This window comes from Lissotriton helveticus, chromosome 7, assembly GCF_964261635.1.
Source record: "Lissotriton helveticus chromosome 7, aLisHel1.1, whole genome shotgun sequence".
In the NCBI taxonomy this organism is placed as follows: domain Eukaryota; kingdom Metazoa; phylum Chordata; class Amphibia; order Caudata; family Salamandridae; genus Lissotriton; species Lissotriton helveticus.
This window is the reverse complement of record NC_136068.1, coordinates 82694739-82710879: the sequence shown is the minus strand read 5'-3', so window position 1 is coordinate 82710879 and position 16141 is coordinate 82694739. Positions and strand designations below refer to the sequence as shown.

The 16141-nt window shown below is 49.5% G+C and overlaps 1 protein-coding gene across 7 annotated transcripts in view; it reads left to right on the top strand.

Annotated features, from left to right (window-relative positions):
- Positions 1–11322, top strand: part of CHD4 (chromodomain helicase DNA binding protein 4) — an 81693-nt gene extending 70371 nt beyond the window's left edge. For 4 of the 7 annotated variants that reach the window (XM_078651561.1, XM_078651558.1, XM_078651559.1 and 1 more), the window contains exons 39-40: positions 9627–9805; positions 10631–11322. In XM_078651561.1, the coding sequence (XP_078507687.1) occupies positions 9627–9805; positions 10631–10651 (200 nt within the window). In that variant the 3' untranslated portion in view covers positions 10652–11322. The remainder of the gene's footprint in view (positions 1–9626; positions 9806–10630) is intronic. The other 3 variants (XM_078651562.1, XM_078651563.1, XM_078651560.1) reach the window with 1 other exon arrangement.
- Positions 11323–16141: the final 4819 nt, after the last annotated feature.

Sequence of the window (16141 nt, the reverse complement as noted above, 5' to 3'; positions counted from 1 at the left end):
GTTCTCCTGCTCCCGGACCTGCTCTGCACCAGCACCCACCAAGCCGAACTCCAGCATCACCCACCTGAAGTGCATCCTGCTCAACACCCGCTCCGTCCACAGACACGCCGTCGAGCTCTGGAACCTGCTCGACACCACAGCCCCAGACGTAGCCTTCCTCACGGAAACCTGGATGAACGCCTCCTCAGCGCCCGACTTCGCCATCGCCATCCCGCACGGCTACAAGATCATCCGGAGAGACCGCGTCAACCAGACAGGAGGAGGCATCGCCATCATTCACAGGAACACCATCCGCATCACGACCAACACCGACGACACCATCGCACCCGCCGAACACCTGCACTTCCAGATCCACGTCAACCCCAAGACCACCCTCAGAGGCACCCTCATCTACAGACCCCCGGGACCACGCACACAATTCAGCGAGGACATCGCCGACTTCATCAGCCCGCTCGCCCTCCCCTCAGCCGACTACATCCTCCTCGGGGACCTCAACTTCCACCTGGAGAACGACGACGACCGCAACACCACCACCCTGCTGGAAAACCTCGCAAACCTGGGACTCAAGCAGCTGGTGACCACCCCCACCCACCTCGCCGGACACACACTCGACGCCGTCCTCTCATCCAGCAAAGACATCGCCTTCAGCCACGCCACAGGACTCCACTGGACGGACCACAGCTGCGTCCACTTCACCTTCAGAAGAACGACGACCCACCAGCAACAGGTGGCCCGAAGAAGCTGGAACAAGATCACAGCCGACCAGCTCGCCGCTTCCCTGAGTCAGCACCCTCCCGCCAGCTCAGCAAACCCCAGCCAGGCCGCCGACAACCTCACGAAGTGGATCAGCAACTGCGCGGACGAACTCGCCCCTCTGAGGACCCCGCCCAGCAGACCCGGCAGCAAGAAAGCCCCATGGTTCACCGACGAACTCAAGAGCTCCAAGAAGAACTGCCGAGCCCTCGAGAGTCTGGAGAAGGGAACCAACACCGGACAACATGACCACCCTCAAGCTTGCCACCCGGAAGCACCACCAACTGATCCGCGCCACCAAGAAAACTGCATTCAAGGACCGATTGGACAACAACGCACACAACTGCAAGGAACGCTTCAACATCGTGAAAGAGCTCCAACCTCAACGCCGGAAACAACGACATCACCCCATCGCAAGACCTCTGCAACTCCCTCGCCTCCTACTTCCACAACAAGATCGCGGACATACACAACAGCTTCAGCATTCAACCATCGCACACAACGACCGCAGCAACGCCGCCCACCACCACCCTCCGCGCCTGGACTCCGATCAGCACCGATGACACCGTCCGCATGATGAACTCCATCCACTCCGGATCTCCGACCGACCCCTGCCCTCACCACGTCTTCAACAAGGCCGACGCTGTCATCGCACCCCACCTGCGGGACATCAACACCTCCTTCGACACCGCCACCTTCCCGGAGAGCTGGAAGCACGCCGAACTCAGCGCTCTACTAAAGAAACCAACAGCGGACCCCACCGAACTCAAGAACTACCGCCCCCATCTCGCTCCTCCTGTTTCCAGCCAAAGTCATCGAGAAGACCGTCCACAAACAGCTGGCCGCCTTCCTCGAGACGAATGGATCCCTCGACCCCTCACAGTCTGGCTTCCGAGCCAACCACAGCACCGAGACCGCCCTCATCGCTGCCACCGATGACATCCGAGCCCTGATGGACAACGGAGAAACAGCGGCCCTCATCCTCCTAGACCTCTCCGCGGCATTCGACACTGTCTGCCACCGCACCCTAGTGCAGCGCCTCAGCAACGTCGGAATTCAGGAGAAGGCACTGGAATGGATCGTCTCCTTCCTCGACGGAAGAACACAGAGAGTCCGTCTACCACCGTACAAGTCAGAGGCCACCGAAGTCATCTGCGGCGTCCCTCAAGGATCCTCGCTGAGCCCCACCCTCTTCAACGTCTACATGAGCCCCTCGCGCCCATCGCACGCCAACACAACCTGAACATCATCTCCTACGCCGATGACACCCAGCTGATCCTCTCCCTGACCAACGACCCCGCCGCTTCCAGAGCCAACCTTCACGAAGGGATGAAAGATGTAGCCGAGTGGATGACGACCAGCCGCCTGAAACTGAACTCAGACAAGACGGAAGTCCTCATCCTGGGCTCCTCGCCCTCCGCCTGGGACGACTCCTGGTGGCCCCCCGCCCTGGGCACCGCACCCACACCGACAGACCACGCACGCAACCTGGGCTTCATCCTGGACTCCTTCCTCTCCATGACCAGACAAGTCAACGCCGTCTCCTCGTCATGCTTCAACATCCTGCGCATGCTACGGAAGATCTTCCGGTGGATCCCCACCGAGACCAGGAAGACGGTCACCCAGGCCCTCGTCACCAGCCGACTGGACTACGGCAACGCCCTCTACGCCGGAACCACCGCCAAGCTCCAGAAGAGACTCCAGCGGATCCAGAACGCCTCAGCCAGACTCATCCTCGACATCCCCCGACGCAGCCACATCTCCGGACATCTGAGAGACCTGCACTGGCTCCCCGTCAACAAGAGAATCACCTTCCGTCTCCTCACCCACGCACACAAAGCCCTACACGATCAAGGCCCGAGCTACCTCAACAACCGCATCAACTTCTACGCTCCCAAACGCCACCTCCGATCAGCCAGTCACGCCCTCGCCGCCGTCCCCTGCATCCGAAGAACGAAAACAGGAGGAAGGTCCTTCTCCCACCTGGCCGCCAAGACCTGGGACTCCCTCCCTCCCTGCGCCTGACCCAAGACCACCTCTCCTTCAGGAAGAAACTCAAGACCTGGCTGTTCGAGCAGTAGCAGCACCCCCCCCCCCCCCCAAAGCGCCTTGAGACCCTCTGGGTAAGTAGTGCGCTCTATAAATGTCCTTGATTGATTCTTTTGATCCAGAAAAAAGACAAGAAGTGGAGACCAATCTTGGACCTCAGGGCCCTCAACAAATTCCTAAGAAGCAGTCATTTTGCATGGTAACGGTCCAGGAGGTCTTGCGATTACTGTATAAGCAGGTTTTTAGAGCGTCCGTAGACATACAGGACGCTTACTTCCATATCCCAATTCACGGGAATCACAAAACGGTACTTGAGATTTGCAGTAGCGGGCAGACACTTGCAGTTTTGCGTTTTGCCCTTCGGGCCCAAATCTGCACCGCACATATTTATGAAATGTCGTGCCACGGTGGCGGCATATCTCAGACACTGCCATCACCAAGTCTTTCTGTATCTAAATGACTGGCTGGTCAAGGCTTCATCCTTAAAAGACGCGTCCAGGTCATCCAACGCCTGTTTAAAGCTTTTCGATTGCTTGGGTCTCACCCTCCATCAGGAAAAATCGGTCCTACAACCTTCTCAGTACATCAGTTTCCTAGGTGCAACCCTGGACACACGGTCGGCAAAAGCTTTCCCATCCAGAGAGAGGATGAACAAGCCTTTTGCACTTGCTGCTATAGTAGCCTCGAAGAAAGCCTTGACAGTCCGCCTCTTCAAATCCCTCCTGGGGATGATGTCAGCGTGTATCCTCATGATTCCTCACTGTCACCTACGATTGAGGAATCTTCAGGAGGCGCTCTCAAAGCAGTGGGTCCAATGCACAGGGTCATTCGAAGGCCACATAAAAGTGAATCCTCAGATGGTCGGAGCCCTTCGATGGTGGATGTCATCTCAAAACCTGTCTCAAGGCTTGTCATTCCTGCTTCGGCTACTCCTCATATTTCCACAACAGGTGCCTCCTTGGAAGGCTGGAGAGCTTTTCTGCAAGAGCTACAGATAAGCGGATAGCGGTCTTCTACGGAGAAGAAACTACATATCAATCTGTTCGAATTGCGGACGATCTTCCTCGCCCATCATGTTTTCCTGCCAAGAATCAAATATTCCCTGGTGCTCGTCCGGACAGACAACACCACGACTCCGGTATTTAGAAAAGTAATGTCCTATAGACATACATAAAGAAAAATAGGCCTAAGGGCCTCACCTTAGTAGCCTATCCTTGTCCTTATGCAAAAAGGACCAAACTCTTAGAGCCAGCCAATCAGCTATCACCTCCCTCTAGAACCTTCCCTGCTGGAGCCTCAGTCTCTCAGATTTTCTACCGCACGTTGTGCTAGGGAGTCTCCAACCTGAGCTCTCCTCAGGATATCTTCAAACCTACTTTTTTCACTTTGGAAAAGGATTACTTCTCTAATTCTTCATCAGGGATACTTCAGACTCTTCTCTTGCTGTAAGTGCTGTCTTTCCTTACCAATCTTAAGGAATGTCTGGATCCCTATGCACTACCTCAACAAACAGGGAGGGACACGCTCGCTGACACTCTCTCGCGAGTCGCACAAACGTCTGGTATTGGCTCATACTCCACAATGTAACCCTAAGGGCGAAACATGTCCCAGGCGCGGACAATGTGCTCGCCGACGCGTTGAGCATGCAGAAAACACTGTCACACAAGGGGGAGCTAGATCAACAACTTATCGACCAGATCTTCTCCAGATGGGACACGCCACAAATCGATCTATTTGCGACACGAATGGACGCCAAATGCCCACACTTCGCAGTTTGGTATCCCCAGTCAGGGTCTCTAGGGAATGCATTTTCCATCGCATGGCACAAGCGTCTTTGCGTACGCCTTTCCGCCATTCCCGCGGCTTCCTAGAGTCCTCAGGAATATTTCGATGGAGCCTTATACTCTACTTTTAATAGCCCCAACTTGGCCGAGGCAACATTAGTTCAGAGCGCCACCGTCTATCCCTGGAGCCGCCGATCCACCTTCGGCAGTATCCATCGCTCCTCATCATGTACAACATCCGGATATGAAGTCTCTCAGATTAGCTACCGGGCTCCTGAGTTCCGAGAGTTCCACAATCTGAATATTCCACAAGACTGTAGGGACATTCTTGCCAGAACAAGGGCAGATGGAACGTCCAAAACGTATTCCCTGAAATAGAAGCGCTTTTGTGTTTGGTGTGCAGATCAAAACTTTCGGCTTTTCTCCGCCTCGCCGGAGCAAATCTACCTTATCTATTACATCTGGCACAGTAGGGCCTGGCCCACTCCTCCATTAAGCTACACTTAGCAGCAATATCTCGTTATAAAAGAACTTCAACGAGTCTATCTCTCTGGTCAAGCAGGTCGATTCAGCAATTTCTAAAAGGATTATACAGATCTTTCCCGCCAGTAAGTGTGTTGCCACCTGCCTGGCATCTCAATGCGGTTCTTGACTAGCTCATGGAACATCCGTTTGACCCAGTACACAGAGCTGTCCTGAAGTATGTCTCGTGAAAAACAGCGCTCCTCCTGGCACTCACATCTGCAGGGAGGGTCCGTGAGCTACAGCAGTTTTTTAATCCAGGATCCTTTTCTACGGTTTTAAAAAAACGACAAAGTAATCCTGAGAACCAATCCTAGTTTTATCCCAAAAGTCCCGTCTGACTTCCGCCTAAATAAACCTGTGGTTCTGCGTTCCTTCTTTCCAAACCCAAGCATGGCAACTGAAAGATCGCTGCATGCTAGGGATCTCAACAATGCTTGAAGTTTTACATTGGCAAAACGAAAACATTCAGGAAATCTAACCAGCTTTTAGTAGCTTACAGTAGACCTAGGAGAGGCCTACCACTTACCAAGCAGAGAATCTCCAGATGGATTTCTGCAGCCATTACTTTCTGTCATGACCAAGCTGGACAGCCATTGCATTCCAAAGTGAGAGCGCACTCCACGAGAGCTATGTCCACTTCTATGGCCCTCTTCGCAGGTGCGCCAGTCATTGGCATTTACAGGGCGGCAACATGGAAGTCGCCGCATACATTCACTAGGCACTACTGCCTGGATACGGAGCTGAGGAAGGATGCAGTAGTGGGACAAGAAGTGTTCAGATATATATATATATATATATATATATATATATATATATATATATATATATATTTCAGTAAGGTGAGCCTTCCTCCGTCCCTCCATCCTTCTCTGGTATGCACATTTCTCTACTAATACTTATTGTGGATGTCTAATGATGGTTCATGCTCGCATGATGTGTATTATCTAAGGAATAGTATATGCTGTGCCATCAGAAATAATTTACAACAAGGGGTGGTGATGGACAGAGTCTCTGAATTAAGCAGAATACTCTCACCCAGTCAAGAGATCAGGGCTAGATCCAACACCGTTTTTTAGCTCATTGCACCATCCCAGTTTCAGAACCTGGCTGTATGCAAATTAGTCTGTCCCTGGCCCAGTGCATCATGGGAACAGGGCAGACCAGACTACAAAAGCCAATTCTTACACTGGGAAGGAAACAAGCTTCCGGGGACCGGTTTCTGGCATTTCAGCCGTCTTCGGCCCGGCTTGCTTGAATCCTGATGGTGCAATGAGCAAGGGACTCACATCTGAGTATACCCTTCCACGCTTAGGGTGGACAAAATAATTTACAACAACGGTGATGGATCAAGCCCTGATCTTTGGACTGGGTAAGAGTGGTCTGCTTAATTCAGACACTCTGTTCATCACCACCCCCTTTTCTCCATCAGAAATGTGCATAATATATTGCTTGCTACTCTGATTCAGGCATGTGAATCTATGAAAGACACCCAAATACTGGATAAGAAATGCGTTACTTACCTGTAACTGCAGTTATCCAGTATTAGTGTCTTTCATAGATTCACATGCACCCTCCCGCCTCCCCTGGAAGGACTCACCTATCTCTCTAACAAGTTTACGCCTACCTAGCTTGGTGCGTACGAAAATCTGAGAGATCTGGGCTCCTGACAGGAAGGTTCTAGAAGGAGGTGGTAGCTGATTGGTTGGCTTCTTGACTTTGGTCCTTTTCACAAAAGGACACAGATAGGCCACTAAGGTGGGACCCTTGGGCCACTCTATTTAGGTCCTTTTTTACAAAAGGACGTGGATAGGACACTAAGGTGGGATCCTTAGGCCTATTTTTTTCTATGTATGTCTCTAGGACATTACTTTTTTATATACCGGAGGCTCCCGTCTCGACGACGGGGAACGATTCAGGCATGTGAATCTATGAAAGACACTAATACTGGATAACTGCAGTTACAGGTAAGTAACGCATTTCATTAGCGTGGTGGAACAAAATGAACATAACACAAGGGAAGCCTTTCACACAACCAACTCCAACGGTGACCATCACAACAGATGCCTCCCAGATGGGGTGAGGAGCACACACTAGCACCCTCCAGGTGAGGGGATTGTGGTCCCAAAAGGATGTGATCAAGCACATCAACTACCTAGAGCTAATGACAGTGTTCCTAGCCTTAAAAGCCTTTCAGAAACCACTGTACGGACACAGGGTACTAATCCAAACGAACAATACAACCACCATGTTCTACATCAACAAGCAAAGAGGAAGACAGTCAGTGACACTATCAGTGCTGGCACAGGGAATGTGGAGCTGGGCAATTCCAAGACAAATAGACTTGCTAGCAATACATCTACCAGGGAAGGACAACCTGGAAGCAGACAGACTCAGCATTCAGACGTCGGCATCGGCATCACACAAATGGGAAATCCATCAACAAGAAATCCAAAAGATATTCCACAAATGGGGAACTCCGCAAATAGACCTATTTGCAAAATGCCAAAACTTTGCATCCAGACAACCGTGCACACGGCCTCTAGGCAATGCGATATGGATAAGCTGGTCGGGGACATTTGCCTTTGCTTTTCCATCAATACCACTGCTATACAGGGTATTAAACAAATGCAGATTCAGCAACATGACGTGAATACTGATTTAGCACCTCAGTGGGCCAAACCAACCTGGTTCTCCCAGATCATGGAGATGGCCCTAGCGCCTGCACACAGGCTCTCCACAAGAAAGGACCTGTTTACAATGCAGAACGGAAGGGTTCTACACCCACAGCCGGAGAGCCTCAGCCTGGCAGCATGGCTCCTGAAGACCTAGAGTTTGCACACCTCAAACTACCAGCAAGCACAATGGCGGTGCTCGGAGAGGCAAGGAGACCTGACACAAGTAAGTGCTACGTAGCAAAGTGGAAAAGATTCTCTGAATGGTGCATTAAGGAGATGCTACAAAGAAAAATTACCAAGGAGTCAAAGGTACTAAAATACTTAACGCATCTTCTACAAAATAAACTGAGCTACACACCTCTAAAGGTGCACTTAGCGGTTATTGTGGCTTACACAAGAGGAGAAACGGGGAAGAGTTTCTTCACCTCCCAAGTAGTAAAGAGATTTCTAGATGGGGCTAAGAGAATCGCACCTCCAAACAGAATGCCAGCTCCAGCATGGAACCTCAATGTAGTGCTAACCCAATTGATGAAAGGCACAATTTGAGTGTATTCATAAGGCAGCACATGCTCATGCTAAAGACCGCCTTCTTAGTAGCTATCACATCACATCGCAACGAAGAGTGAGCGAATTACAAGCGCTAACACTACAAGAGCCCTGACTACAAAAACACAATGTTAGGATTGTAATGAGAACAGACCCCCATTTCATGCCAAAGGTGGTGTCCACATCAATCGGACAATTCAAATACCAAGTTTTTTCCCAAGCACAGAAAGGGTGTTTCACACACTGGATGCCAGGAGGGCAGTAATGCACTATATAGAAAGGGCAAAAGAGTGCAGGAAGACAAAGCAATTCTTTGTGTCTTTTGCCAGCAGTTTGTTGGACGACCAGTTACCAAAAATACCATTGCACGGTGGATTGCACAAACCATACAATTCTGCCACAAACAAGCAGGGCAACCGTTACAAGGAGCAGCTCATGCTCACTCAACAAGGAAGAAAGGAGCTAGAATTGCGTTTCTAGCTAACACACAAATTCAAGACATTTGCCAAGCTGCAACATGGTCCTCAGTGCACACGTTCACGAAGCACTACTGTGTAGGTATTCAATTAAACAAGGAAGCGCAAGTGGGACAGAAGGTCTTTCTTCCAGCCACCTATCAAACCGCTACAAAGTCTATGCACAGCATAGTGAATCCAGAGAGTCACGCTGCAAAACGTATAGTTTCACCTGTCTGTGTAGTTTTGCAGCTTGAAGACTTTCTGGATTCACTAGCGATCCCACTCTCCGCCAGAAAGAGAAGACTGGAGGTAGACAATTAAAAAAGGAGACAGACTAGGAGGAGAAGTAAAACAAAACAAAGAAAGAATCCAAAGAAGGCGACCAAAGGTAGGACCTTCTGGAGGAAGCGCGTCCACGTCACAAAGGACACCAAATGGTGTTATGTCGACGCCCACATGGGCCATGAGAAAAAAAATGCAATTCCGGACCCAACCACTATATGGCGGATGAATGCACAGCATAGTGATCCAGAAAGTCTTGAAGTTGCAATACTACACCGACAGGTAAGACTATACGTTCTGTTGCACTCTGAGCTACTGCCTGGGTCATACGGCATTGTGTGTTTAAGTATTACGGTCTCGTTTTTGGGCTGACAGTGTGATAGGTCCAGATGGTTTTCTGCCATAAGAGGATTGGTGAGGCTTGCTTCTGTTTTGGCATGGCCCCTCTGCTGTTTGCTTCAGTTTGGTAAGCGCCCAGTGATGGATGCCTTTTCTTGAAAAGATATTATGTCTATGCTTTGGTAACTGAAGACCCCTGCCTCTTTTTATTTCAGTGCTGAAGCAGTTGGAGGAGCTTCTGAGCGACATGAAAGCCGATGTGACCCGGCTACCTGCTACCATCGCTCGCATTCCTCCTGTAGCAGTGCGCCTACAGATGTCTGAGAGGAACATCCTCAGTCGACTGGCCAACCGCAGCAGCGAGCCCCCCCCACCGCCGCCTCCACCACCACAGGTAAGCGCTCAAGCCGTTGCTGCAAGTGGCTGTGCCACTGTTTGATACAATACGCTATCCAACCTGTTGCATTCCCACAATGATCAAAAAAGGCTCTTGTGTTGAGCTACTTTTGCAATCCATCTGGATGGTAGAAAGGGATTTTCCACATCTTCATAGGATGGATGATGGAAGGCCCTGATAAACATGGAGCTACTAAATATCAGATGAAACTATCTGTTCCAGGAGAGTCAAAGTATCTGCGGAACAGTGATGTTGTGATTATTGCTCTCTAAACACCACTCCCAGTTTGGCACAGCCAAACTCTGGCAGGCGGTGTGGGTGATGGCAGGGAAGGGGGTTGACACATCCTCGCAGATTACAAATCTTTGTTGTTGTTAGTTGTTTTTTTGTTTTGTAATTTGGTGTGGGAACAGACCGATCTGGAATCTAAGAAAACATGCAGAACTGGATTTAGTACTCCAGGTTCTGCATTCCCCGAATATAGGCCTGGGCATATGTGGAGAGGAAGGAATATCATCTAGAATTTGGAAATGGCTAGGTCGAAACAGAGGTGGCATGGTGAGCAAAAGAACAATGGGTTGGGATACTACCTCAGGCGATTGCAGTGGTAAGACAAATTACAAGCATTCTTCCCATCACCTTTAGTGTAGCTCATAATGTAACTGTGTGTGTGTGTGTGTATATATATGTTTGTATATATATGTGTGTATCTTGCTGCATTGTAATCAAACTACTAAAATTTGCCACGTCAATCATGCAGCTTTAGTTTAGGATTCACAGTGTATCTAACTCTTTTTTTTTTTTTTTTTTTCCCTCAACCAGCAGGCAATAACGCAGCAGTGATGATCCTGGATTCTTCCTGCTAGTTACGCCGACTGAAGGTCCGAACGCATCCGCCGCTCGGCGACACATTCCTACTGGATAAAAACCAAGGAGGCCCTCCGGCAAAGGTGGAGTGGAAGGTGTGCCCTTGCCACCGAACTCCCAGTTTTCCCTCTCGGCTATTGGTTCCATAAAGAGTGAGGGCGTGAAGTTGCCCCTGTGCAGAGACCAAGAAACTGCAACCTTCAGTTTTTTTTTTTTTTTTTTTTTTTTTATAATTAACAGTGAACTGAAATGACGAAGATGTGGGCCACGGAACGTTTGTACATAGTTCACATGTCCAGTGGCAGAAGCTGGCCCTTGCAGGTGGAGAGGCGACGGGGAGGTCTCAAGGCCAGTTCTCCTGTCCCGGCTCTTAGGGTTTAATGTACAGTTCTCAGTTTCGGATATAAAGAGGAGACCACCAGTTACCCAGACTAACTATCCGTTTAAAACGCAAAGTTTTTAGTGTTTTTCTTTCTTCCAAATGTGGGAATCAGCACTTGAGACATTTTTTCTCTTGGAAAGAAGAAAAAAATGAGACCTGTAAAAATCAAACTGAAGAAACGACACAGCTACCTCCGTCGTGCTTTTTAATACACCCTGCGCAGATTGTAAAGTAATCAATAAAGCAAGAGACTTGTACACAGTTACTATGCCTTCTGATGGGGCGAATTGGGGTGTGAAGTGGGGGCATCATGAAGATCATTGTGCCTGCCTAAGCAGTGCCCAGGTTAAATTTGCAAGCAAGGAAGGTTTTCTCTGTTGGTCCGATGTGCATATCCAGAGCTATCGAGCCTTCCATGAGTTGCATAGTTTGTATTTGTGTTGGTGGAGGATGTGTCGAGAGCCCCTAAGGTAGAGTGATCCAGGAAGGTGTCCAGTTGAAAAATGCAAAGTTGCCCCAGAGTGTGGTGCATTGTCATAGTGGACTGTACTGACAGTTCTTCACTAGAACAAAAGGAACTGTAGAAGCCTGTGGACATGTTGGTGGGCAGGAATGCTCATAATGGCCCTCTCTCGACAACCCAAGAATATCACAGTAGTAAGGAGCAAGTAGTCCTGATATAGGACGTAAGCTAGAGGGTTTTGTTAACCAGTTACCTGTTCCTTTTGGTTCTATATAAAATATTTTTTAAGTTTGCCTTAGGTAGGCATTGTAAAGACTTTTTTTTAATTTACTTTAAATATTTGGAAATGGTGATCTCTTGATGGAGAACTAAAAATACAGCAGTCTAAAAAGACTTGGAGAAAATACTTCAAACTTGCTTCTAGATGCATCCTTCACAGTTGGTAGATGTCCTTGCGCCGCACATGGTCCATACCAGCTGGTTCTATAATGTGAGTGGTGGAATGTTTCACAGTAGAATAGTGGAAGGATTCCCAAGGTTCTTTCGTCGAAGCTTCATTGCCAGATACCACCAACACATTTTCAAGACCTGGTTCAAAAAAATAATGTTCGAGGCATATGAGCTGCAGATTGCATACTGTGCATAGATCGCCACCTAGTGTTGGGCCCGGATGTTTGCAGTTTGTTGTCCTGAAAAGTTCTTTGGAAGTCACGAGATAGGTGACTCCTCCTTAGGACAACATTGCGCATGGGCAAAAATAATTTTATCTATCCTAATCTAAAGTCCACTTGTTAAAAACCAAAATTCCATATACAATTAAACGAAAACCTAAACTATGGGCTGTGTTTAAAACCTGTCCAACTTAAGTTTTATTTTTGATGTCAATTCTTCAATGTTTCGGTGGTCAGGTTCAGCCAGTGTCTGGAGCCTGTATTGATAGGAAGCCCAATTAGAAGACTTTGTTTTCCTGGCAGTCTAACAATTGTGAACTTCTGTGAATGTATTGTTTGCTAATATGGAGGTTTCATGGTCCCTCTTCCCAGGCTGTAATGGGCTTCTGCAATAAAAAGGGATGAGTGTTTGAAAAGGTACCTACTCTTGGCCCTTTCTAACTTCAGTGGTTACTGGATTGGGTCATGCAATGATTCTGTATGACTATATTAAGCCCTTTTTCTGTGTTCTTTCTCAGTGCAACTGAGGACTAAATTGAAATGTGCTTAAACGGGAGTGTGAGAACAGAAAGGCTTAGGTGTGTATGATTTTCCTAATGTGCAGAGAAGCCAGAGTTCTGTTGTAGGGGATCTCTGTGTATAGACTTAATCATGTGAATAGTCCCACCCATGTGCGTGGACCCCGGGGAACTTCAATAGAAATAGTCTCTGAAGTTGTCCTCTTCTGCAATCCTGCGTAGACACTTAAGAGAAAATAAAAGACAAATAATGCAGCCTGAAACAGACAAGGCTACACTGGCCAGTACTTCTTCCTGAAGTGAAAAAGATAGCCAGATAACAATTAAATGTAATCATTTTGCTACGTTTCACACACAGAGAAACTCCCCTTCACAAGCATCCCTTTTTCATGATCAAGAGGAAGGGTTGGACATAGGCTGCCATTATGTGTCTGTAAATGGATACCATGCCTTTAAGAAACCCTCCAGAGACCCTCTGTTTCCCATTATGCACGCCCAAAGGCCAGTTACTTTCAGTTCTTTTTTCCGGCTCCTGCTAGCAGGACCCTGGAGCATTGAGCTCTACCTTTTGTGGCATATATTCAAATTATTGCGCTTTCTTTTTTGTTAGCTTGAGTGTTTCACTCGACGTCTTGGGCCGACCTTCCTTTTGCTGTCTTTTTGGGGCAGTTAGCCCAAATTTTTCTTGTCAAAATGCCATCTTTGTTTGATAAGTGCCCAGAATGTGGCAGGAAAAAGGCCAAGTCGGGGACTCAGAGTTTGTATACTCTGTCTTCCTACATCTCATGTTCCTGACTCCTGTATCATCTGTAAATTCTTCTCCAGGGAACCCTGTGTGACAGGGAGAAGATGCGCCTTCAAGGCCTGGAGCAGAGAAGACAACAGGCTGCGGGTGGGACATGGAGAGAGATGTTCCTGCTCCACAACCCATGCATCGGCCTCTAGGGGGCTCCCCAGTTGAACAAAGGCCCAGAAACTACATCGAAGGGGATGACTTCAACGTCAAAACCAGGAATGACTATGACATGTTCCCTGTCGACCCAGGGCTCTGTGTCTAAACGTCGTTAAAGATCGGCATTGAGGGGAAGGACGTCGAGACCTCGGACGAGGTCAACATTCAGGACGTCCGACTACGTCGACACATAGTTTGTCGATCTCGGGCCAGGAGATATCGGCACTCGCTGTCGAGGAGAAGATCGACGTCGCCAAAAAGTGGCTGTCGAGAAGACAGTCGATGTCGAGGAGAAGTTTGACGTTGCGTGGAGAGTCGACGTCGAAGAGGTACCCTCCGAGCTCAACGTCGAGAGACCGGTCGCCTTCTGTGGTCAGCCTCTCCTCTTCTGAGAGTTCAAGATCGCAACAACATTGACGTTCGCCATCCAGGGGCACCGTTTCCAGAGCTTCCTCTTAGAGGCCTGCCCGCAAGCGGAGGAGGGTAATTTCTACCTCTGACTATTCTCCAACCAGGTCACCGGAACCAGCTCAGCCTGTGGCTCCTCATCAGTCGCCGCTGCGGCCTAGGACGCCTCCTCCTTCACCACAGACACCTCCACCATCGCCTCCTCCATCTCCATCTCCACCTCCTCCACCTCTATCTCCACCACCGCCTGTTCCTCGGCCACCGGTGGCTCCACCTGTGCCAGTGATCCCGGCAGAACCAAGAAGGCCAAGATCTCGATCCCGGCCGAGACATCGCTCTTGCAGCCGGCACTGGTCTTCTACCAGACCTCGCTGTCATCACGAGAGGTCACATTCCAGATATACTAGAGATACGGAGTCCTCTCGTGGCGGAAGATACTCTTTTGTCGGATTCTCCACCTCCGAGAGTGTCACCTGTCGACATTACCACGTTTTAGGAGGAGTGGCGAAACTGGTCATTGCACTATCTGTGCCTGCCCCTACTACATCGGTGATCTTTGAGACACTACAGCGGAAACAAGCCTCTCGGCCTCTGCTTCCTTTGGTGCCTGGGTTGGAGGAACGGCGATGGAATTGTTCCCGGCGCCTGCCTCAGTGAAATCGGCACCCTCGAGGCTTCAGAAGAATACCGCCCCCCAGACTTGGACCCTGCATTACTACTGGCATTTCCTCCCCCTCGGATTCCATCACAGTGGTGGCAGCGAAGAAGCAGCACGCTACAGCCCCTTCGACCACAGTTCCACCGGACAAGGAAAGCCGTAGGCTTGATTCTGCGGGGAGGAAGGTCTACAGCACTGCAGCCACTTCGATGAAGGCAGCGAGCTCTACTGCCCTCCTGGGCCAGTACGACCGCTCCTTTTGGGAGTCTGAACAGTTCGTAGAACTCCTGCCTAGTAGAGACAAATGTGAAGATTTCCAGGAGGTTCTCAATGAATATCTGATGGTCTCTAATCAGATTATCGGTGTGGCTGCAGACACCTCTCGTTGCAGCCCATGGATATTGTCATGGTGTGACTCTGCGACGCCATTTATGGTTGCGTCTCGCCTCTTTGAAACCGGAGGCCCAGCAGCTCATCGCTAATCTCCCATTCTCGGGTTCCACCCTCTTTTGGTTCCCATGCGGAAGAGGAGATGGCTCAAATGAAAGCTGAAGTTGAGACCCTCAAGGCTGTTAGCTTGGAAAAGCCTAAGGAGCAGGGTAGGAGTTTCCACCCATACCAACAGCGTTACTCTACCCAACGGTTCCAACTCAGACAGGGCAGTCAGGCTAGACAACCGCAGCAGTTTCAGCGGCAACCATTTCAGAGATGTCAGAGAGGAAGGGGTAATCAGCAGTCGACGTCCGGTAAGAAGGCCCCCGCTGGTTCTAAGCCCTGAGAGGTTACTTCCCCCCCCCCCCCCCCTCTTCTGTTACCCACTCCGGTGGGGGTAGCATTCAAAATTACCTGGCAGAGTGGAGAAGGATAACTTTGGACAAATTTGGGTGCTGAATATTGTTCGCACTGGATACTGTCTACGTTTCATCAGCCCTCCTCCATCGATTCCACCAGTTCGTTTACAATACCTGTTGCGCGAACTTCAAGTGGAGGCTGATACCCTGTTAAGAAAAAGGGCGATGGAACTGGTTCCTCCTCAGAGGGGGAAAAGGTCCACTCGGGTTCTTTCTTGTACGCAAAAAGGCCAAAAACTAATTCAGACCCATTCTCGATTTGCGACAAGTGAACAAAAGGATTCGCAGAGAAAGGTTCCGCAGGCGGTCCCTGCACCAGATTTATCCTCCGCTACAGAAGGGGGACTAGCTATGCGCCATAGATCTACAAGACGCATACTTCCATGTACCCATTGCAAGGAAGCATCTGAAGTTCCTGCAGTTCCTAGTCTGCACCAATCATTACCAATATACAGTGCTTCCATTCGGCCTGAGGTCTGCGCCCAGGACTTTTTCAAAGTGCATGGCGGTGGTGGCAGCGCACCTGAGGAAGAACAAGGTGTTCATTTATCTGTACCTGGACG